General features: G+C 31.4%; 3 protein-coding genes across 3 annotated transcripts; all 3 read right to left on the bottom strand.

Moving 5' to 3' along the window:
* Window positions 1-470: 470 nt before the first annotated feature.
* LOC132725250 (inter-alpha-trypsin inhibitor heavy chain H4-like) lies at window positions 471-2,901 on the bottom strand. Its single transcript, XM_060710345.1, has one exon. The coding sequence runs from the start codon at window positions 2,614-2,616 to the stop codon at window positions 769-771; it is 1,848 nt and encodes a 615-aa protein (XP_060566328.1). The 5' UTR covers window positions 2,617-2,901; the 3' UTR covers window positions 471-768.
* Window positions 2,902-13,605: 10,704 nt separating this feature from the next.
* On the bottom strand, window positions 13,606-15,328 carry LOC132725263 (interferon-gamma-inducible GTPase 10-like). The gene is made up of 2 exons (XM_060710361.1): window positions 15,202-15,328; window positions 13,606-14,954 (listed from the first exon to the last, which is right to left on the bottom strand). Exon 2 carries the CDS (start codon window positions 14,949-14,951, stop codon window positions 13,788-13,790), a length of 1,164 nt encoding a protein of 387 aa, XP_060566344.1. The 5' UTR covers window positions 14,952-14,954; window positions 15,202-15,328; the 3' UTR covers window positions 13,606-13,787.
* Window positions 15,329-19,795: 4,467 nt separating this feature from the next.
* Window positions 19,796-22,068, bottom strand: LOC132725248 (interferon-gamma-inducible GTPase 10-like). The gene is made up of 2 exons (XM_060710343.1): window positions 21,918-22,068; window positions 19,796-21,504 (listed from the first exon to the last, which is right to left on the bottom strand). Exon 2 carries the CDS (start codon window positions 21,501-21,503, stop codon window positions 20,319-20,321), a length of 1,185 nt encoding a protein of 394 aa, XP_060566326.1. The 5' UTR covers window position 21,504; window positions 21,918-22,068; the 3' UTR covers window positions 19,796-20,318.
* Between the last annotated feature and the right edge of the window lie 2,239 nt (window positions 22,069-24,307).

Genomic DNA, 24,307 nt, shown 5'->3' with positions numbered 1-24,307 from the left:
AAAATTTGATACAAAATGTACAACGTTTCATTTTTATTCACGTTTATAAACCTTTAAAGATACATTATGCTTAAAGATCCTGTAACACAGATTTTTTATGGTTTTATATCATAAATATGAGGCTCAGATTAAGATTTATCAATTTTGTAAGTTTAAAAAGCATCAATCATAAAGATGTTACCAAATTTAACAGTTCGAGTAAATAAAGGGAGGTTATAAAAAATTTATTATCAATAAAGTCAAATTTTTAAATAAGAAATGAATGCATATATTTTAATGATTACATATATATGTACAAATATTTGCAGTACATTTTTTACACATTCTTTGATGTTTGAAAATTGTTTTATAAGCAAATTTATATACACATTACATAATCTTAAACTGGTGACGTATTACAAATAGATCTGATAAAAATAATTTTTCTTTAAGATTAACTATGTTAGTATTTATTACAATAATGAAGCACAGAGGAATTATAGGTTTAACTATAGGCAGTAGAGCGGAATAAACAATTATTTGTTTTAATTACATCGACTCCCAACAGAGCAGACGTAGCAAAGGATATTTCATTTAATGGCAAATCAGTATTTTTTGCAAACCGTAACAAGATTTCAAAAATAGAATGTTTTCGGGAAATAAAATTGACAGCATTTCTGAGACATAATTGGCCTTTAAAGCAATATTAAAATAGAATTACAAATAAATCCAATGAAAAAACAGTTAGCGCTCATCGATATTCTTATAGCATTACTTATACCCACAGAATTAACAAAAAATCTTTTTGTTACCGGGACCTTTCTGTGACGTGTCATCTTTTGCATAATCAGTGACAACCAAGGATGTTAACGGAGTAACGAAGCCGTATTTAAGAGACAAATCTAACGCTAGTTTCCTTGCTCTATCTCTTTTTTCTTTTTCGACTGCGCTTTCTGCCTCCATCAGGAGCTGCCTCACCCAATGGTAAGCAACAAGGCGTGATAACCTTTCAGAATCCTCCTCATTTTGTAATAGAAAACTTTCGACTTGAAGGAATACCTCATTGTCTGCTCGGACAAAAGGCTGAACTATTTGTCCACCAGGACCTCTTCCGCTAATAACAATTTCCTCTCCGCAGTCATAATGAACAAAAATCGTTTGTGTGATATTTTTCTCCGAGATAGTTTCATTTCTGGCGGAAAATGAAAAGTTGATGCTTTTAAAATACGGATTTTCAACGGTTCTATACATATCCATGAGTTTATTTTCAGCCATATTACTGTCAATGTCTTTAATTATAGTTAGAGAACCGGCATTTTGATACGCAAGAGATCGAAGAAAAGAAAGGTCGGCATTCCTGCCAAATGCTATAGGGTAAATTGTTGATATACAACATAATTCGTTATTACCATAATTTGCAACTCTCACATTATTCAAGATATTTTTAGTATCTGTCGAACCCACTGTTGGTGAGCCGTCTGATAGAAACACAATTATTTGTCCCGTTTGTTCTTTGATCTGACTGGTTAAAAATAATCTAACAGCTGTTAATAGAGCATCATTGATATTTGTAGGGCCGTTTGCTCTAATATTTTCTTCCATATATGCCTTTGCTCTGTCAAGATTGCTTGAATTTACTGTTTGAAAACTTGTTTTCCACATTGAGATTCTATCATTAAATAAAATGATATTAAAATAGTCTTTTGATCTGAGCTGACCTAAAATAGAAACCAATGCTACCCTTACTTGTTGAATAGGATTTCCACTCATAGACCCGCTTATATCAATTACAAGAACAATTTGTTTTGCCAATATTTTTTCTGCATTACAAAGTACTGAAAAGAAATGAATAAACTCTCCGGCATCATTTGTATATAATATTCCTGATTCATATTCATTCTCTAATTCATAAGTTATATCAAAGGGTTCATTGATACCAGAATTTGAATTAATTTGCTCCATCTCACTTGGCTTCCAATCGATTGTGTTCACTTTGAAATCGTCTTCAGATTCATCTACAACGTTTACAATTTCATATTTATTTGAAAATGGCGTTTTGAAGGAAATTGTTTTAAATCTTTCCTTTTCTTTTAAGTTGCATTTTATGTCGAGGTTCCGTATCAAGTGATCCGTATCTATAAATAACTTTTGTGTAAATTTTCCAACACTGCGTTGCAAAAATTCTTCGTAAATGAGTCGGAACTCTATTTCAGTATGTGCTGCGACATTAACCTTAATCTGAAAGATGTCAATGTCAAGGTCATCTTTGACGTTTTGTTGACTCACAAGACCGGCAGTTACATTATCTTTCTTCGCCTCTTCGTACTCTTTATTAGCTGATGTCCTCTCTTTTATCAGTGCTTTAATTATTCTGTCATTAACTTCTATTTCGAAACTTGTAATGTAGGCATGTTTCGGTAGTCGCACCCGGAACACTAGTTCTTGATTAACCCCCTTCATGTTCATCATTAGGCTCCTCACTGACACATGAGCATAGCGGAACGCAATGTTTGATATGATTTCGAACTCTCGAATATCCACACTAGGTACATCTCTTCGATTTCTTGAATTCTTAATGGCGAAAGACGTGTTCAATAACATCAATCCCACTGCGGCGAAGATACACAGGATTGTCATTTTACTGCGTCGTTCCTAGATTCCAAATCTTTAGAATAACTCGTATCATTAAGATAGCAGAACAAGTTCATAAGAAATCCAGCAAGTGTGTTAGTATACACGCTAGAGATTGTCGAATCAATTCATTGCAAATGACTGAAGAATGGTATTTGTCTTCCGAAATACCATAATGAGAGCATTATTATTAAAACACGTTTATTCAATCGTTGATTAAATTCATGAATCATATAGTTATGTTGTGTATGAAACAAATCTTGTGTTAAAATATAACTTTTATTTAGAGAGTGTTTACAAATTGATACGCATTAATAGCTGCAGTTACTGAAGCACATCACTAGATATAAACTGCGCAGATCTAATTTTTTCAAATAGCGTTTAAAATCTGTGTCAAACTTTTGTTCGTCTCCGCATGTATCTGGTTATTCTTACGATTAGATTTTACATTTTAGTAAACAACAATAACAAGGAAGTATAGTTATATCCTATGATACGATAGTCACAATATATTAGGCCACTGGTCGTTTATAGTTTGTATCTCGGGCTCGTCGGCTCTAAAATTTGGCAAATAAGAAAAACAAAATTGAAAATTGAAGAAGAAAAAACATTCTTTGACCGTTAATTCTATTGTGCCTACAAAATTTGTAATATTGAGTAAATGGCTCTCACAATTTGGCGATTTGAGCGACTCTAACCTTTCTTAGCTGCGTCGTTGAGTTTGATCATCATAGCGAACGATTGACTCCGTTTTGGCTAGGTGAAAAACTGTTAATGAATCTATTAATTGGGCCTCGTTCATCAAATAAGAAAAAATAAATAAAATTAAATAACAACAAAGAACTGAGAACATTCCACATTCTTTGAAAATGAATGCCTTAGTTGGACTTAGTATTTTTGACGGTGAAAATGTTAAAATGCGTATTTCATTTTATAACTTGTTGTTTTAAATTGAAACTGCTAATTTTTCACTACAACACAAAGTATGAGTATATAACTTTTATGATTGATATCTGGAGGAACAATATTTAAAAGAAAGGCAGTATACTTGGTTTAAAAGAAACCCTTTAAAAAAGCTAGACTTTATTTTCTCTTAATTTGTAATAATCTGTTTACATATATGAGCAGTGTTGATACTGTGTCAGATTATAGAACTGATCATCAAATGATTTTATTAAGATTTTATAAGAAGACAAAACTTTAAAAAAGAAATAGATTAGAAAGACAGACAAGTATTAATTACCAGGTTTTAGAAGAAGAAAAAAAGAAAAATTACTTCAAATCTGGAATAAGACAATTCAATGTGTCTTTATAAGATATGTGGCCACATGGATTTCTGAAAAGGAAAACCATCAAGAATGTTTTTTGTAACCTGGAAAATATAAATTATGCCTCAAAAAGAATGTATTCTTTATATGATTTATATGGTACATTTCTAACAAATCAAAAGGAATTTTACAAGAAGTAGTTGGTCATCATAAAAAAGTTGTTAAGGGAACAGATAATGTCTATCTTACTGCTTTTTTTGACAATTATAATATACCAAAACTGTATGATGTTTTTGGAATGATTAAAGCCATTTTGTAGCAATAAACAAAGCTGTTGATTCAGGAGAATTATAAGATTATCTTAAATAAGGGGCTATAACGTCGAGCTCTAAAGGAACCAAAGACAAACATTGTATTATAATCTGTAGCCCAGCACCAGTGTGCATTGTCCAACGCATTAAAACTGTATTAGATAAACTTACAAGTTAAAATCAAACAGGTTTCTTATCTGGAAGATACATAAACAGCATTATAAGACTAATCTATGATATTATGCAATATACTGAAGATCATCTTTATCCTACAATGTTGTTATTTTTTGGTTTTACTATAGCTTTTGATCATTCTATATCTTAGATTAATGCCCTATAGAATTAATTTAAGAATTCTTCGATTTTGGTTAAAAATTCATAAGTTGGGTATAATTGTTTTACTTAAAAGACTCAAAAGCCTTATATAAAGTCAAATGAAATAAAAAAAATAAAAATGCAAAGGCGTTATAACGCGAATAAAGGTGTTCTTACGCGAATCAATATGCGTAATTACGCGAATCAATAGGCGTTATAACGCGAAAAAAGCGCAGCAACGCAAATAAAGGCGAAGTAACGCGAATAAAGGCATTTTATCACACACCCGTGCCGATTTTGCGACTCTGTAAATATGGTATTGTACGACCGTGCATATATTTTGACGTGACGATATTAGCGTTATACAAACATAGCGTAAAGACGCGCGTAATGTTTGCGTTATAGACTATAGGCGCGTCATTGAAAAATGACTCTTATTTCACTTTAAACAGTCTGTAATTTCGGTATGTGATATATAGAATATTAATTCGTGTAAGTTCATTACTGAATTTATTGAACTCGTTGAATTAAATAATATTATGCTCGCCAGAGGCTCGCCTAATATAGTTATATTCAACTCGTGCAATAAATTCAGTATTAAACTTACACTCATTTAGTATCCGCTATAAAACGCGAATCAAAAGGCGTAATAACGCGAATAAAGGCGTCATTACGCGAATCAAAATGCGTAATAACGCAAATATTGATCTGAATTTAATCAATGATGTGATACATGTGAATTCAGAGTGACTGTATTTACGTCCAGTCCAATGGACCTATAAATCACCAAGTCACCTTATATTGGCAAATATTACAGAGTCTTCATTAGTTTATGAAAAATAGTTTGCATTATTACTCCGCAAACGGAATGATAGTTATAATAAATGTATAAAATATTATTCTTTACAAGTTTATATCTTGAGCAAAAAATTCAGATCAATATTGGTCTTCCTTTCTCACGTTACTTGGCAATTTGATTAATATAATAATTATGATATTAAATTGACATAATAATGCGTTTTAATTTGCGTTATTACGCCTTTTGGTTCACGTTACTACGCCTTTATTCGCGTTACTACGCCTTTTGATTTGCGTTATTACGCCTTTTGTTTTGCGTTATAATGCGAATAAAGGCGTTATTACGCCTTTTGATTCGCGTTTTAACGCCTTATTTGTCGTAAGTACGATCCCTTATCCCCTACATTTTTATTTTATGTGTTACAGTAGAAATTCTTGCAATAATAATAAAAGGTACCAGGCTTAATGCTTGTAACTCGGAATTTCTCTACTCTCAGTATGCTGATGACACAACTGCAGTGCTTGATGGAACTGCAAGTATGAAAAATTCTATGCAAAGATTTCAAGACTAAACATTTATGTAGATTTAACAAAAACAGTATAGATTGTTTCTTTGAAAACAATTTTCCCAGAATTTAACCTTCAGCGGTAGTCGAAATGCTTAAGTTATTTGATGTCAATTTTACTATTTATTTAAATAACATGATTCAGGCTTATTATTTGCATAAACAGGAAGAAATTAATAAGTTATTTACTCATTGGTCAAGACGTAAAAATTGTTGTAATTTAGTAATTAGTCTTACTAAAAGTACACCATCTCATTCGTTTTTAAAATCCTGATTTAGACACAATTAAAGCTATTCAAAACTTCTTTTTAAAATTCTTATCGAAGTCAGGACCAGATCAAATGAAATATAATAATTCAGACCTATGAAAATTGAGGCTTCAGAGAGATTAATCTAAAGGCATTTATAATGTTCATAAAACTGATATGGATAAGAAGGATATATATATGTATGTATAATACTTAATACTTCAAATTTGTTAATGACATGTATCTAGCATTATAAAATATCGAAACCAATTTTTATACATAAATTTCCAACAGTGCAAATAAATCGTGGAAGGATGTTTAGTGGTCTCATCCGGTTGCATATACAGTACCAAAGGAATTGGAGAAAATTTTGCTCACTCCCTGTTTGGCATAGCTCTTTGTTTAAAATAGGTGGATCTACTGTTTATTGCGCAAAATATGTAAATTGCAGAATTATTTTGGCGAATGTCTTCTTAGATAGTAAAGCTATGTAGGAGCACATGTGTCCCGGGGCACATTTATCACACGAGGTGTGACCGATGTGCTCGTAAACATTCATATTTGCGAAAAAAGAGAAATGAGACAGATGTGTTCGATACACAATACAAAGGACATTCAAAGCACATTTGTCTCACATTCTACCATAAAATTCTAAAAAGGTGATAATTATGCCCGTCCGTATCCTGGCAACCAGTCATTGTTCTGTGTTGTCTATATTTATAATACTGTTTTTAGGTCACTTCCGCTCAATCAAAAACTTTCTACCACTGCATAGGAGTCCTATCTTAATTTAAAGAATATCCATTTTCTGCGTGTCACAATGAAAATTTTTTCCAGTGCTGTATCCAAAACCCAAACACATATGTACCGAGATTTTAATCGTTATCAGTTGTGACACGTTTCTTTCCGATGCTCAAAGTTTTATAAATGATTTAGGAATTATTCTAAGCAACAAGAAGGTAGTATATACGGTGGTATAAAAGGGATTTAGGATTTTCTTATTTATTATGTTTGCACGCGAAAGCTTTTATGTGGCCACTTGATACTTTTACGTGCGAACGCGATAGCTATTACGTTCGAAATGGATAGTTATTGCGTGCGCACGCGATAACAATTACGTGCGCACGCATTTGGACCCTGGACGGGATTCATTGCACAATAGTACGACGCTCCGAGTAAGTGTCAAACTTAGGGACAAGTAGTTTTTTTAATCTCCCGGCCACGGAGACCCCTTAATGATCTGAGGAAGAAAATGAGATGACCATCCAACACGTATTTTGTTTTCATCTGAAACAAAAAAAAATATCGCCATTTTCAGAGAAGTGCTGCTTTCAGATCCGCCATTAAACACTAACAATGTGCATGAGTTCCTAAAAGAATCCGGGTAATGCCATAATTATGGAATATCTGACCGTGCAGAATCGGGCGAGACGCGACATTCCGACGAGACCAGAAGCGAGGCACGATACTGTAACAGGAGATCTCGCAATGTCGAAGTATCCCGTACCACGAAATTTCATGGTTCGCTTCATGCTTTGCCGGAATGTCGCTTTTCTTGTCTCTCGCGCATCGCTCTCATTTGTTTCTCAAATGCCTGGCTATGACAAAGGAACCAGCGCGGAAGCCATCTTGGCTTGCCGGCAGGTTATTGACAATTTTTTCACACTGCATGGCTATAGACGTCAACATTTAAGCTATTTTCTGTTTAAATTTCATCATGGAAAGTTTTTGACATTTCGGTAGAAAAAATGCGAGCAAATGTATTTGATAAAGTGAATTTCAATTCAAGTTATGGTTGTTCTTCTTTAACGCCACAACAGTGTAATTCTTAAGTGATTTTACAGTAACAAATATGACGCTAGAAATTTTTCTTTCTTCATTTTATATCAGTTTTATCATAACGCTTTAAAATGAGATAAGGATTTGTTTTATATAGAATATAAAGGGAATTCTATTTAGCGGTATATTGCCCCTTTCGCGTCGATGTACGAGATGCAAGGAGAGACGCGAGATTCCGGCGCGATGCGAAAAGAGTATCGTTCAAATATTACGGTGATCCGTAACATTTTTGTCTCTATGCACGATGGTACAATGGTGATTTCAAGCGTGAAGGTACGATGTTAAAAATACGACGGCATGATGAGACAACGATGGCACGATGGTGAAATCACAATGATGCGATGACTCTATGATGAAAATAATATCGCGTTTTCAACATATTACTATTGCAATTTCATTACCGTACCATCGCATTTTCACCATCATATTATCACGTTTTCATCGTCGTGCCATCGATGTTTCACTATCGTACCATCGTTGTTTCACCATCGTACGATCGTTGTTTCACGTTCGTACTATCGTGTTTTTACCATCGTACCATCGCGTTTTCATCACCATGCCATTGTGTCATCGCGCTTTTACCATAGTACCATCGTGAACGGGAGTCCGTATGTTTCAGTGTTTGCCTTTAGGTTTAGCCAATCAAATTTCTTGAATTTGAGATATTAGAATTAATAGTTCCACTGTAGCTTTTAGGTTTAAGATTTCATAAAAAAAAACATTTGCAAACCTATTGTTGATTACATTTGACATGAGGTAAAACGGCGAACCTAGAAAACAATCTGCATGAGACAAATATACTTTCTTGTCCCTTAAAAACATGAGACAAATGAGCTTTCTTGTACCTTAAAAAACTTAATCGGAGCACATTTGTCACACAAATGAGTTTTTTGGGGGTAGACATTTGAGGTCCCATTTGTCTCACGTAGAACAAATGCGACCGTATTGGTCTTACGTAAGACTATTGTGCTCCGAGAAAAATGTGCTCCTACAAAGCTATCATTTGATAACTAAGTATGATATAAATTCTATTTTTTACAATATCAAAACGTCATAGAGTCTATAAAGAGATTTTTATATTAAACGGTTTTTAGATACCTAGATCAGAAAGAGGAACCCCTGTTTAGCTTCATTAATTAAACTAATCAATTGTTAAAAGAAGGAATGCAGACACATTTATGATTATATTCTTAGAGCAAAAGGTCCACTTGTGCTTAGATGAACTCAACTTGAATAATGATTTTAACTGGAATTGCATTTATAGGCTACCCTTTCAATGGTTTCGATATAAAGTTATAAACAGGATACTGGCAATAAATCTTTCATTACATCAAACGATAAAAAATGTTAATACAAGTTCTTTCCGCAACAACCATATTGAAACTATAAAACAGTTTTTCGGTATTGCCATTTAAGTTCTTTCTGGGTAGATATAAAATCATATAAATTAAAAATGTACAGATGTCAACACACTTTGGAACACTTAAAATAATGAAACATTTAAATATTTTTTGTTATGAAAGTATACTCTAAATATCTGCAAATTACAAAACTCATTTTCAAGTGTTCTGCTTTAAAGAACACATGTACATGCAAACATGGGGTTTTACAGTTTGACAAGTTATTGTGACAAACATGTTTCCTAACTGCCTTATCAAGACTAATGTTTTAGGATTTTTTTCTACTCGATACTGCCCTCACAGTTTTTTTCGTTCTTTTTTCTTTCACACTTATTATGACCTATTTTGTTGTAATTTTTCTTTCATTATAAAATTAATGCATAAAATACTCATGACAAGAGGTACAACTCATAATTGAATATCTAAATTTTAATAATAGGAGTTGTTTCCCGTGAGATATCAAGCTGTAAAATTATCAGGGAATACAAGAAAAAATTTTAATTGTCTTTTTAAATTCAAACTGAAATCTTGGAACCTCATTGGCCATTCTAAAATAAAATGTAAAGTTTTTGCCATTTTAATACAACATTTAAAGGATAGTTCTTTATCAAAATGTTACGGATAGTTCTTGTCGTTATAAAAATAAAATGTAAAGGCAGTTCTGCAATAAAATTTACAGAATAGTTCTTAAACTTTTAAGTTAATTGCTTATATATTTATTCTGTAGATTATACTTCCTCCAACAAATCAGTTTACAATTCGCTTAGGACTCATTTACACAAAAACTTACTGAGTCATAAATTCGGTTCAAAATAGCAGTACCACAAATAACGTTCACGACCCTGTAAGTTCACTCATGGACATGAGAATATCTAAAAACACACCAAAATCCCCCAAACTTATTAGGTACCCCCAGTTTATAATGTTCAATAAGTGACCAATATGATCATCGTTGTTTTATTGATATAAAATTCATTTTCATATAGTGTCTTCATATTTAGACACAAAATATTTAAGGACATGTCCTTTAGAAAATTACTTTGACCTTTTATTAAATGACGTTGACCTTGAAGGTGTAATTATTTCATTTCTACTGTTTTTCTTGCTATCATTGGTGGTAAAACTTTGTTATTTTGTCACTAGTATATGAAACCATTTAATACCTGGACAAACACCATTATCAATGCAAAATATTGCAAGGATTGTTGTGTCGAAATATGAAGACAATTCATTCATAAATAACTAAGCTATAGCAGCTTTGGTACATTTTTGTAATTTTGCATTGATAATGGTGTGTTTATACAATAAAGTTTAAGTTAATAGCTGGTCGCAAACATTGACTATAACGAAAACGTTTAACATCGATAACTCGTGTCTCAATGACTGTAGATCTAACATTTCAGAAATATTTTGTGAATTATGTAAAACTAAAGATATTTCTTTCAACTTTTCTTTCAAAATTGTTTGTATTTAGAAATTTGTTAAAAATTATTGTAATCGTTCAATAGAAGAAGATCTTTTTAAACCGGTGACTGTCGAAGACCGGAGACATGAGAGGGTCGATTAGTAGATCACTCTTCAAATGCCGTGTAAAAACGATCGCAATCTGATGTTTTACAGTTTATGGCAGCTTTTTGATTTAAATGAAAGAAAACAATTATTTCTTTTAAGAAAATGATTAAACACCATTGCATGAATAATTTCGTGCCAAAAAAAAAACAAACAAAGTAAATACAAGTTTACGCAGAAAATATCTCTACGTATTATAGCAGATGTTTAAATTTTAGCTTGGACAGAAGAAGTTCCAGATTTTATAGATTTTCATTATTAACATTTTATGTGTGTAAAATTTGAGATAGATGTTAAAGGATCATATATAATTTTCAAACAATCAAGTTTTTCCACCATTAACTGTAAAATAATGATAGAAAAATAGAAATATCACGTAATTTTGTATGTGTAATTCCCGTAACGTACCGGACAACGGAGATTTGCTAGGTTTTCGGAAAGGTCAGTTTGGTTTACAAATCAATCCTGTGCTCATCCAGGGGCGTACCCCAGCTTATTATGAGTGTACGCCGAGTGCCGATTTTTGGCCGAAAGATCGCCAGAGGCTTATATATCAAATATAGATATCTGCTATAATTAAGGATTTAGGGTATATTTAAGCTAATTGTACTACTATTGTTCTTATCTATAGTTATGAAAATAACATCAAGTACATATATTGAATGTAAGAGAAGAAGTACGAAGTCTAACGTGTACACTGTTTTAAATAGTTCAAAAGTTATTTGCTTTTAGAAAAACAAAACATAGCCAGGTGTATCTCTTGTAAAAAGGATGGGTTTTATTTCCTTTTGTAACAAGTTTAGATTTTTCTTTGTTTTTTGTCTTTTGTTCTGCGATAAATAAACGTGAGATAAAATCAAGGAAAATATGCTTTAAAAAAGATCTGTATGACTTTAATACAAACACAACAGCTTAAATGTTAAGTGTTACAAAAGGTTATCTTATTCACAGCTAAAATGTAGTATCGCATGATCATTTAGTTTCCTTAAAATATTTTTATGCGTATCATACCAGTGTTGTAAACAATAAATATTGTCTTTAACCTATTTCGTTCTCAACTCTAGTCTTTCAATTTCCATTCGAAATATTTAAGTTATTTCATTATGAAGTTAAATGCCTCACGCACATAAAGCATGTTGGTATAAACAGACTCTAAAGTCGGCGAAAATAAAAGAATTAAGACATAATGTCTCTTATACGGTTATACATTGTTCTCGCGGTATATTTTTCTATGTTTTAAATATGTATAGGTGACACTAAGTATAATAAAAAATGTTTATATATATAGTGTTCTGATATATTATGTAAAAACTGGTATTCTTTTTTACGGTCAAATAAACAAAAGTTGAATTTGGTTTGTGACGACGGATGTTGGCAATAGTTCACCGCAAAGATCTGATTCACAGTGTCAAAACTATTCTACATAATTTGAAATGAATATAAGTTGAATGAATATTACTTTTTTTTAAAAATAATACACTGATTTATAGGTACAAGGTAAAATATAAAAAGACATCCCATACAGCTAACTCACTCCTTTCCATTGTGCTGCAATGTTGCAAACAAGATTTTTATTTTGCATATAGATCTAGATGTAAAAAATGCAATAAATGTTTACTTTTCACTGATTTGATTCTTCTTGGGAAAAAAAAGATTAGTATATTGGAGAATTTCTTATCCTTTTTAGATTTTAACGAGGTTTATTAGCATTATAACGCTGAAAAAAAAGAGAAAATCCAAAGAAATTGTTTATATCATATTTTTACTCCCTTTCTTCATAATTGAAGTTTTGATTGTGCATAAAAAGGTAACACATATTCGAATAAGGTAACATCCTAAGCATACCTGAAGAATTAATTAGTAGCAACGAATATGTTTATGATCTACGCCCAAGTTATTGATTTCATTTTTTTTAATTTTTATTTTTTTCGAAACCTTTTATTTTCATACGCCCGTGCGTATTGGCGTATTGGTAGGTCACGTGCTCCTCCATGCCTAAAAATTAATCGCGTACCAATACCCTGCGGGCTCAGGGAATTATGTTAAGTATATGAACTAGTGAAATATTTTTATAAAATTTAGAAGAAGTAAGTTCATTTTGTTTCCATAATCTTGTTAGCGTTATGAAAAAAAATGTTATGTTTGTTACTACACATATTTTTCGCATTTAAAGGAATTTTATTTGTTTTTTGTTTGTTTTTTTTTTTGCTGTTTTCATTTGACTTGAATGGTAAAGTTGTATTTTTGTGTGATTTGTTCACTTCATACAATATATTATATCTTGTGCTACATATACAAGTTACCAACACATCTTATTCGGTCTTTAACTGTTTACTTATAGAAATAGATATTGTATGGATCATCGAGTTGATAAGAACATTGTCTTTCTAAACATCATGAAAAGGGTGATGGTCATACTTTAATTGTATTCAACAAGTTTAATATTCTTAGTAAAAAGCAAAGGATTTCATTATCTGTTATCCCATATTCGTAAAAGAATTGTTTAGAAAATCAATTTTACACTGGCACGCTTAATGTTCGCGTTTACAGTCTGACACTTGCATAAAGTGTGTCAGTCTATATGCTATGTTTGCACAACGCAAATGACGTCACATAAAAATAATTCTAAAACTGATTTGGGTGCAAATAATTATAGAATAGAATTATTTTATACTTTTATCTATATCATTAAGCAAATACTTTCTTCAATTTTACTACAATGTCCTTTATATCAAAATGATCAGGTTTAAAACTTTGTATACAAAATTTAATGTGCATATTCAATATACATAATATAGATCTGCATTCACATACACAAATGTTTTTAACGCTTTTTAATAATAACTTGTAACAAATATCATTTTCAGTCTGTACATTTCTCAGCAATGCCAGAAGCTAATGTTCTATTTACCTCAATAGCACGTTCAACGACGCTATTTAGTGTGTCCTGTAGAAATTGTTTTCCAAGCCTGTACGTTTTGATATGATTCCGAATGGGTAAAAATGGAAATATTTTTTCAAACTCATCTACATAAGACTGTTCCCTTTTCTTGTCTTCTTCTGTGTTCTTGTTTTTGAAAAGTTCAGCAAGTTGGTCATCTTCTATGTTTGAAACTTGAGCATCATGTCTCAATGATTCTTCATCAAGACTGAATTGAGTTAAATAGAATTCCTTCTCGTTCTTTAGAATGGCAATATCGGCATCGTTTACACGAGGTGCAAACGCAGCACGAGTAGCAATTTTCCAAATCCTTCCTTCAAGAACTGTTTTCTTCTCGTTTATTGCCTGCTCTGTCACAGCCTGAAGTGTAAGTATCATTGCCTCCCTTTTAACCGTATCATTTTTCAGCATTTCTTCAAGACCTGGAAAGTCAAATTGTCCTCGTTCAAAACTGTCGATGATGAAAAGATTCTTTTTACAATTCACCGTTTTTAGGTTGACCTCTATATCATCCCGAATAGTTTGTTTTACTAGTATCTTTTCTTCAGAAGTAAGATTCCTGTTCCGCTTCCTTTCTTCGTTTTTCAGATCGGAGCCAAACTTTGTGCGAACGAAATAGAACTTCTTTTTAATTTTTTCAATTTCTTTTGCCAACCAAATATCATTTTCTGAAAACCTTTTTTCCGATACAATAATGAGAAAATCAAACATTTGAAAATCTATTTCCTGTTTATATGTTTCTTTAGGGAAAAGATTGGTGCCTACTCCTGGAAGATCAATAAGCACTAATTTTGGATTTAAAGGATGCTTATAAGGAGTGATTTCTGTTGTAGTTTCAATCGTTCCAGTGGGAGCTGCTCCAGGCGAATCACCGTCTAACCCTCTTATTGCGTTAATGAAAGTAGACTTTCCAGCTCCAGCTTTTCCCGCCAATGCAATGTTGATATCGGTATTTCTCCATGCATCAAGATTATCAGTAATTGCATCAGTTAGTCCTTTTATTCCATTCCTCGTATATGTATCAGCGAACGAAACTATACTCTTACTTGTGAGTTCTTTCAAACTTGTTCCCGAACCTTGAGCCATTATCTAAAAATGCAAAACATTTACACTAGCATTTGGCAATATCAAGTTCATTTGTTTGTTCTAATTGTTTAGTTGGTTCTTCGAAAATCACAAAAAAATCAAATAATATAAAAGCTTTAATTATCATGATGATATCATTTTTTAATTTGACTTTTGATTTGATACGATATAAATGCCACTATAGATCTATATATGTTTTGAATTGACAGCTGAATCCTATACTTTAATAAATCAATCAAAATGTACTTACGAATTGCCTTTAAAAGAATATTTTGTCCTTTTTGGGTTTTAAATACGACACTAACAAGTAAACAATTGATATGTATATACATTATGTGACATGATAACGATAAATTTTAAGCGGCTCGTTCATTCTATTGTTCGGCTGTATTCTGATTGTACATAATTTGTTTCTGGTTCGGTAGATGTATGGGTTGTTCACAATTCTTTTCCCGGTATTACCAGACAGCTTAACTTAAATATTTGTTGAAGAAGGAGCTTTTAAAGTAAAAAAAAATGTGGAAGCACGCGCACTCGTGTAATATATTTTGAATGTGGTTCAGTTGAATACTACTTTCACCCTTTCATTGACATTCTTTTAGATATTTTGTAAATTATATAAAACAACTGACATTACGTCAGAGAAGTGATCGCTCCGCCCACTGATTCATGTGAACCAGTCAGTAAAGAACCTTAGACAAAATACGGTAACAATTAATTCACAAAACTGTTATGGCACTAATGTTAGTAATGAATTTACCTGATATATTTTTGTACATGTATATATAAACTTTTAATGCTTTTAATGGATTCTTTTTTAATGCATTATGTTATAGCCAAGATATATGTTTGTACTTATTATATCCATTTGTAGAAAAACTATTGACTTTTGTAGTATAAACTAACTAACTCGATCTTAGCGTGGAACTGATAACGATCGCTGATTGGTTTATCTCTGTGACCCCGATCAGTTTGATTGACAGGCGGCGTAATGTCAATTGTATTTAGTTATATAAAGTATTTTACTTTTCAATAATCTGATGAATGTCCAAATTTTGTCTCTTTCAATTAAAGGCCCATTTTGCCTCATTAATTTTATTCCTCAAAAGTTTTCTAAATTTGGCGTACTTTTATATGAGTAGTACACAAAAAAATACTAATTTGTCAGTTACCAGAACCATCTTTTTCATCTGTTGCAATATGGAAATAAGAACAGTTATAATGATTTAATATTTTTCAAATCAAAATACTTCTTCACTTACATTTTGCTTCGTTATTACATATAATTTCAAATTAAGCTCTCCTTTATCCAAGTAATAAGCATCAAACATTCTCTTATACCATTGTTTAAACATAATAAAATTCGTGTATGTCATTTCTAAAGATGTTAAAATCTATTTGTTTCTATGGCATATTGTTCCTTTAAAAATCGACTGAAAAAATATGACTTGTAACATAATTAAATCCTTTAGACTAAAAAACGACATTTAATTTTGCAATATTAAAGAAAAACATGTTTGTTTGGAAATTAAGCATGACAATAAATAAAGCACAAAATTGGCAAAAATGAACATTTTTATCTTATCTTTCTATAATGTTTGGCTATTACTTAACACTGCATAACAATTCAAACTGCTAAGTACATGTATATTTTAAACGGCGCGACGGTTACGTCGCAACACTGCTCGTTATCATTTAAAGCATTTATGGGACTCGGTTTGATCTACAATGGGTACATGTTATAAGTATTTCAAATTTTGATCAAAACAATATTTATGTCGATATTCTTAAAAATATTACTTTAATAAACATAACTGACTTACTTCTAGAGCATTCAATATCTGCTACGTAAGTCTTGTGTGTAACTTTTGGTCATATATCTCACACTTGCCAAAAACATACATATACTTTAAATTTGTGGTTTGTTATTATGTTTAGACTAAATCCTAACAACGTTATTGTCTATTATAGACCAATTAACTTAAACATTGAGAGTATACCTCAGAGCTGAAATCGTCGTTTAAGAAAATTCATGATATTAAGGTCCAAGTTCTTTGCAGTTCTTTGCAAAAACGGTGTTCTTTTGTGTTATTTATTCAGCCAAAATCTGCTCTAAGTATTTTTTGTGATGCTTTCAAGTGAAGGTAGATATTAGTGTTATTCTTACAGATTTTGACATTATGCGACATCATATATATTGTGGATTGTTTTCTTCAACATGATGTTTTAATTGTTCCACGCTTAATAAGGAAATAAACTTTTGTATTTTCTTTATTATCTTCCCACAATCATTTTACTAATTTATCAATAAATTAATTCATTTGTTTGCTTGAATGATTGTCTGAAAGACATCTCGCGATCGTTCACTGTCCAGATTCAATTGATTCCTAGCTGATTATTTTGGACATTTTATTTACATTGTTTTCCTTAATGAACTGCGTAACAGTTGTAATATTTATACATATTTATAGGTTACGATTCACAGGTAATAACCTTGAAAATAATACATCTATCCAAGCATGTAATTTTCAAAAGGCTGTATCTTTAAGATCAATAGAAACAAAATCTGTGTAAAAGACATGGACTCATTTGAAATGACTTTTGTATTTTTGTGAACAAACTACTTAATATTACATTAATCGTATGTGTTACTGATTTCAAAAAAAAGACCGCATTATATAAATGTTTAAAGGGACATTACAGTACGCTCAGCGCGACTTTTTCAAAACCCGCGTGACCCCGCGGATGAGGTTTACCGCGGACGAAAATTTGCTCAGATATTGTCCGCGTGACCCCGCGGACAGAAAATTTTCACCACCGCGGACATAAATTGGCGGCTGAAACCGTTTCCCCCGCGGAACGCAGCGGTAAATTGCGGAGGAACGCGGCGGTCAAACACCGGTCAACGCGGTGGAAACCTTAAATTTTAAAAATTAATTACTGTATTTAAACATCAGTATACGTACGTACTGTAACATGCACTGTACATATAACTATATGTAAAATTTGTTTGTTTGTTTTCTTTTTTGTTGTAATAAAAGTACATGTACAAATGCAGTGTATTTCTTCTTCTTGTTATTGTGTTGGGTAATGTATAATATGTATTCGACATCAAGATAAATCATTGTCGTCGCAACTTCATGGTAGTGAGAAACTTGAAGTCAAATAATGAAAAATGCGGCATATGACATTTATGAAAAAGATACTACAACAATTTATATGCCAGCTTTTGTTTCTTATTTAAAAACTTTGAAAACGTAACCCTCAACAATTTATTCAGGCAATATTCCAGGACGTCTCTTTCAATTGTCAGATGCGTTTTACTGTTTCTGTTTATTTGCATGTTGATCATAAAGTCTTATATTTTATTTGGAACATTAAAAGAAAGCGTTTACCAAAATATACATTAAATGGTATTCTTGATTTATCTAACTACATGTGTGAGCGTAATGTATATGTTTTGAAGTTTGTATCATCTGTTGAAGTTTATTTTCATTTTTGTTTTAGTAGTTTGTTTGTTTGTCTTTTTTATTTTTTATAGATTTTTTTTTGCAGAATTTTGTTAAACTTGACGTTATACTTTTTGTTATTTTATTATGAACAGCATGTACATACATGTATATAAGGCAAACAAGCACATGGCAGTTATTTTCTAAGAACTTCCATCGACCGATTTTCAAGTTAAACATATTTCATTTTATTTTTATCTTAAGATATTATTGTTCATGGGAATAATAGTATTTGTAGACAACATGTAGTTTTAAGTACATACAATTGAACGTAATTGTCTTTGCTTTCTTGTATTTATTATATTAAGTTTTCATTGAAATTAATTCCGAGGATAATAATGTAATTTTATAATTTGTAAAAGGCAGCCTAATTATTATTTTTTTAATGGGTGAATTTGTGTCAAACAAATATAAGGTATGTACAGTATATAAAAACTTTTTGGCAAGTGTCATGCATATTTCTCATGTCCATTTTCGACGGGGTTTTTACTGTAAAAAAACACAAACAAACAACTCTACCCGTTTTTAAAGAATATAATTGCATACAAATAAAATCTTATAGATGGTTTAAATATCTTTTTCTTTTATTTCTAAGATATGTACATGTAATTTATTTATGTCTTGTCTTGTATTCACACTCATCGACCTCTTACAGGACATGTACTGTAGCAACAGTCATCATTGAGAAATCAGCACAAATGTCCTTTTTTATACTAAGTATCATATTTATGGCTCCCATATAGTTTAACAGCAATAATACTTTGAGAACTACAAGGAATGAAAAAGTAAAGATGACAGTGATAAAAGACGATTTCAGTTGTAAAAATATTGGTATGTGGACGAATAGTTTTGTGGACGTTTATAACAAAAATATTAAAAACAACAACAAAAACAGGTACAGCTGTAATTATTCCGTTCAAAAAATTTAACGTATATAAACATTTAAGGAGACGATTGTGGTCAATTTTCAAGTCATTGTGTAAAAAAGATGACGTTTAAAAATAATAAAACGTCTATTATTTTTGGAGGTTAATTTATACTGACCAACTGACCTTGGCGTTCCCCCGCGGGAAACGGGTGACTGATTTTATCGACGAATGAAGAACGGTCGTCAGAATTTTGTCCGCGGTGGAAACAACTGAACACCGGGGATCGCGGGGGAAATTAGGCTTTCATCGCGGACGAACCCCCGCGTTTGTCCGCGATAAAAAAAAATCGTCCGCGGTGGTATCGAGGAAAAAGCAAAACCCGCGGTGAGCGTACTGTATGATCATTAAAGTGTTAATGTTGTGTGTAAACATAAAAGTAAAAACAATCATACATTTTGCCATAATTTCATTTTATTTTATTTCATACGTATATAATATGTAAAATGTAATCAAATACAAATTGCAAAATATGTACATATTGTTTTTTTCCAGATAAATCAGAGTGTGACATAAATCATATCAAGTTTAACAGAAACATTCTAAAGAGACATATCTTCTACTTATGTCAACATTAATGGATTTTAATGTTGAAGTGTTACATTATGCTAAATCAAGCAACATATGAAACAAGTCAAAATAAGTTTATATTTTGCCATTATTCCTTTCAAATTTATAACCGATAGATACCTCACATGAGGCAAGGAATTTTCTACAAAAACCCATTCACTTCATAAAAAGTAAGTCAGTCTTATTATATTGTAGATCTATGCTTATTTATAATTCATCCTTATCAACTGTTGGTCAATCTCCATCATGATTGTCAATCTTTTGAAATATATTGTTCATTCAGCTCAACTTTAAAATGAAAAAAATGAGTATAGTATCATAAAGATGGCATCAACTAGAACAAGTAATGGGGTCTGTGCTCTTTAGTCTGTATTACATTTCTCGGCAAAATCAATTGGTATGTTCTGAAAAATGTTACAGGCAAATTGTTGATATCTCAATATCATTTTATATAATATGCCCGATATAATTTCGCCAAAAAGGATGTTGTTAAACGGTATTCCTAAAAAACTGTAATCTTCCTTAAATAACGTATGAAATTTGTCTACCACTTGTTCAGAACTTTCCATCATTTTTTCCCCAATCATTTCAAGCTCCTGTAATTTGCAGTCAGTGCCCAGCTGAGACAATTTAAACAGATTTCGATCCATCTTTAACGTTTCATCGTCAATGCCGAACACCTTCTTATACAATTCGCTCTCATATCGTAGGGTCTGTTTTGCCAGATCATCGGATGTTTCTTTTTCGTACTTAAATACGATTTTGAAATAAACAAATACCAATCTTTCTATGAGATACTTGGCTTTTTCACCTATTATCTCTTCTGTGGCAGAGGTAAGACTTAACGCCAAAAGCTTTGCTTTCATACCTTTTAATTCTTGGAAAAGGGTTTTGATTAGATCACCAAAGTCGTATTTCTCACATTCGAAGCTGTCGATAAGGTAAATGTCAACTGGGGCAACATCCTTGAGATTTTCTGCGCAGTCTCTTCTGATACCGTCAATTACCGCCTGCCTATTATGAGTTTTTGGTTTTGATTTAGAGTCGTTTTCAATATCTTCATCAAGATGTGTACGAACAAAGCAAAACTTTTTGTTACATTTCTTGATTTCTTTGGAAAGCCAGATGTCATTTTCGGTGAATCTGTTCCTAGCGATGAGAATGAAATAATCATATGTCTGTAATTTGACCTTATCATCATAATTTTTCTTTGGGAAATTCGGAGTTCCCACTCCAGGCAAATCCCAGAAAACAACACTCTTCATTTTGCCGTAGTATGGTTTGATTTCCATTGTCGTTTCTACAATACCCGAAGCAGCTGCATTTTCGTCCATATGGTCAATACCAAGAACCGCGTTAATGAAGGTGGATTTTCCGGTTCCCGGATTTCCAACGACTGCAACGTTTACTTTGGTATTCGTCCATGCTTCTAGATTATTGGTCAGCTCTTCTTGTAAGCCTTTTGGTCCCTTTGTTCTCATTACCTCTTTGTATTTGTTTACGATATCTCTCATTTCAGATTTTTCGCTTTTTTCTGTGTCGCTCATTCTAAAAAGAAATAATATTGCACAGAAAAATATTTATATTTTGGTACATAAAATAGGCTTTGTTAAACAACGTATCAACACAGAGTACAGTTCGTAAATGCTTGTTTGTCCACACAAACCGTAAAGTATAATTTTTCATATACCAACGAATAATTACTAGTACTTTTTTCTGATAAACATTTGTGATTATATATTAACTTCTGATCATTGTTTTTCTTTTTTTAACATTATGCTCTAATGTTTAAAGAATTGACAACTTTTATTATTATTATTATTATTATTATTATTATTATTATTATTATTATTATTATTATTATTATTATTTGCACAAAGAAATAGCAAACTATTTTACAATAAAACAATAAAACATTATTTAATTAACACATGAAAGATAATAATTTATATTGTACTTACGTGACGATGAGAGTCGATAATCACAACGGTTCACTTCAACTTGTTGAATGACATTGCATTATAATTGTAAACAGCGTTTTGTCCTTTCTTTATACGGAAGCTTGGATTGGACAATTTTTATTTTGTTATTTCGCTTTATAGTGATACCAAGCTTAAATCATGTTGCACATGTATTTTTATGCGTATAATGCCCGTTTGAGATTTTTTATTTTCCAACTTATGTCACGAATGTCTATTTACGTTACATATTCATACGCACATTTGTTATATTTGCTCGTATTTTTATTTACGCCCCAAAGAGATGGTTTAAAATACAAGTAGTGATGTCATATTAGTCCCATAGTTTTTTTTAATATTTATATTGTTTTAATATAGACACAATATACAATTACGTTACTTTTCAAACAGAATTACCAAATATACATATAATAAAAGGGTTGAACAACATTATCGTTGGCCCTTCCTTGGGATTAGTGAAGATTAAGCTTGAATGATCAAATCTCTTATGAGTTCAGCTGTAAAGAAATACTATGCTGACATTTGATATTAGAAATTTTAGAATTTTACATACTATAGGTGGTCACAATATGAAAATTTAGTGTCATTTAAAAACTGGTATTTTTCAAACGGAAGACCAACTTTACTTGACCTGTAATAGGGTTAGATTTTATAAAAGTCTGTACTTTTGTTAAAGAAAATTTCATTTTCGAATTCAGAACTATCTTCTGTAACAAATAGATTCGTACACTTAAGTGAATTTTCGCTCTTCTGACAATTAAAGCGCAGTCATGTTGTTTTTTTAACAATATGGGTTGTCATGTAGAGGAAAATAATTGCTTTTAATAACTTATTTTTGAATATGTCTTCTACTTGTATAGATACTGATCTTGTCAATCCTGTAACGACTCGAGCACCTTCGTTTGAATGTTTCTTTATCCTATTGTGCGCGTTATCCTAGACTAAGGAAGTTAAGTTACTTTAGTTACTGTCGATAAATCCTTGTTAAATGTCCTTTCATATAACTTGTGTTTTGGACAGATACAGAAAGATAACTGTCGTTTGCGTGCGAATAATCTAGTAATACATGTGTTTTTGAGTGAATATGCTACGCCATTGACATAAATTAAGTACTGAGCCTTAAAAAAACTTCCTTCTTAAGTTGATTCAGTAAAAAATGTCGAAGGGATTTAATGTATTTGTGTTAAGTAGTATTTTAACTCTGTATTTATTCACCCTTATATGCCATACTGCCAAACTTTATTGAATGCTCTAAATCAAAATAATACAAGATTTGCCAAATGTTTTGCAGATTTGGTTAAATATTTTTTATCAATTAGTTTCTACTCTATAGAAAAACTTGGCACAACCTACGATGTCCTATTTTGTCCACAAATTTTTGCTAATAAACACGCGATAATAATTATCGCCTCTATTTGCAAAATTTAGTACTAAATTTCGCATGTCTTAAATTTCTCTTAAGCGATAATTATCGCCTTTTCTAGTTTCATTTTATTTCTCATTTAATGGAAAACTACCAGGAACAAAGACCTTATTAAAAGTTTATTCAAAAGTTTTACCTTACTCCATAGCTGACGTTCTATTATTACGTTCCATTATGTAACTTCGTTGCCATGAAAATTTTAAGCATTCAAGCATTCAAGTAGTAAATATTTACCAAAAACGTTATTATACAAACATCGTGATTTATTTTCGCGGCTATAAGGATATCATAAAATAAAGCTCATCTTGTTGGCTTTGTTTTTAATTTGCATTTAACATTATTTTATAATGTATGACACGAATTTTGAAGATGTTCATGCGAACAAACGATAATATGTTGAGAAATAGTAAGAGCCAAAATAATGTCAAATGCCATACAAACTTGCGACTTCATCAAAAAGGACAAGAAACAACATAAACATGATAAAACATATAAATTGTACGAAATTGTGATTGAGGTAAAGAAATATGGTGCAAATGGCAATTAAAATTTTTAAGAGATTAGAGTACTGAGAAAAAGAACATTCTCGTTTATACCCAACGTTTATTCTTCTAAAAAAGAAACCGTCTTAGCTATATTATGGGATATACGAAAGAAGCATATGTATATAGCTTTAGTAACAAAAATCTATTTTTATTTCTTTTCTGACGCTTACTTTCCTCATTGCACATAAATATTGCTTACATGATTTGTTTACATTTACATGCTAATTGTTGCTGGATTTTCTTTGAATGAATGTTTGCTTGTCTGTCTGTAGATATTAACTTTTTAATTAATTAAATGAACAAAAGAAAAAAGACAACACATTTTGCAAAGTGGCTGTTGTCTTTTGTTTCTTAATTCTTGCTGCTGCTGCTGCTGTTGTTATTGTTATTGTTGTTGTTGTTGT

This window comes from Ruditapes philippinarum, unplaced genomic scaffold (genome assembly GCF_026571515.1).
Source record: "Ruditapes philippinarum isolate M1 unplaced genomic scaffold, ASM2657151v2 ctg394_1_1_1_1, whole genome shotgun sequence".
NCBI lineage: Eukaryota > Metazoa > Mollusca > Bivalvia > Venerida > Veneridae > Ruditapes > Ruditapes philippinarum.
The sequence above is the reverse complement of the archived record's forward strand: the minus strand, read 5'-3'. Positions and strand labels throughout refer to the sequence as shown.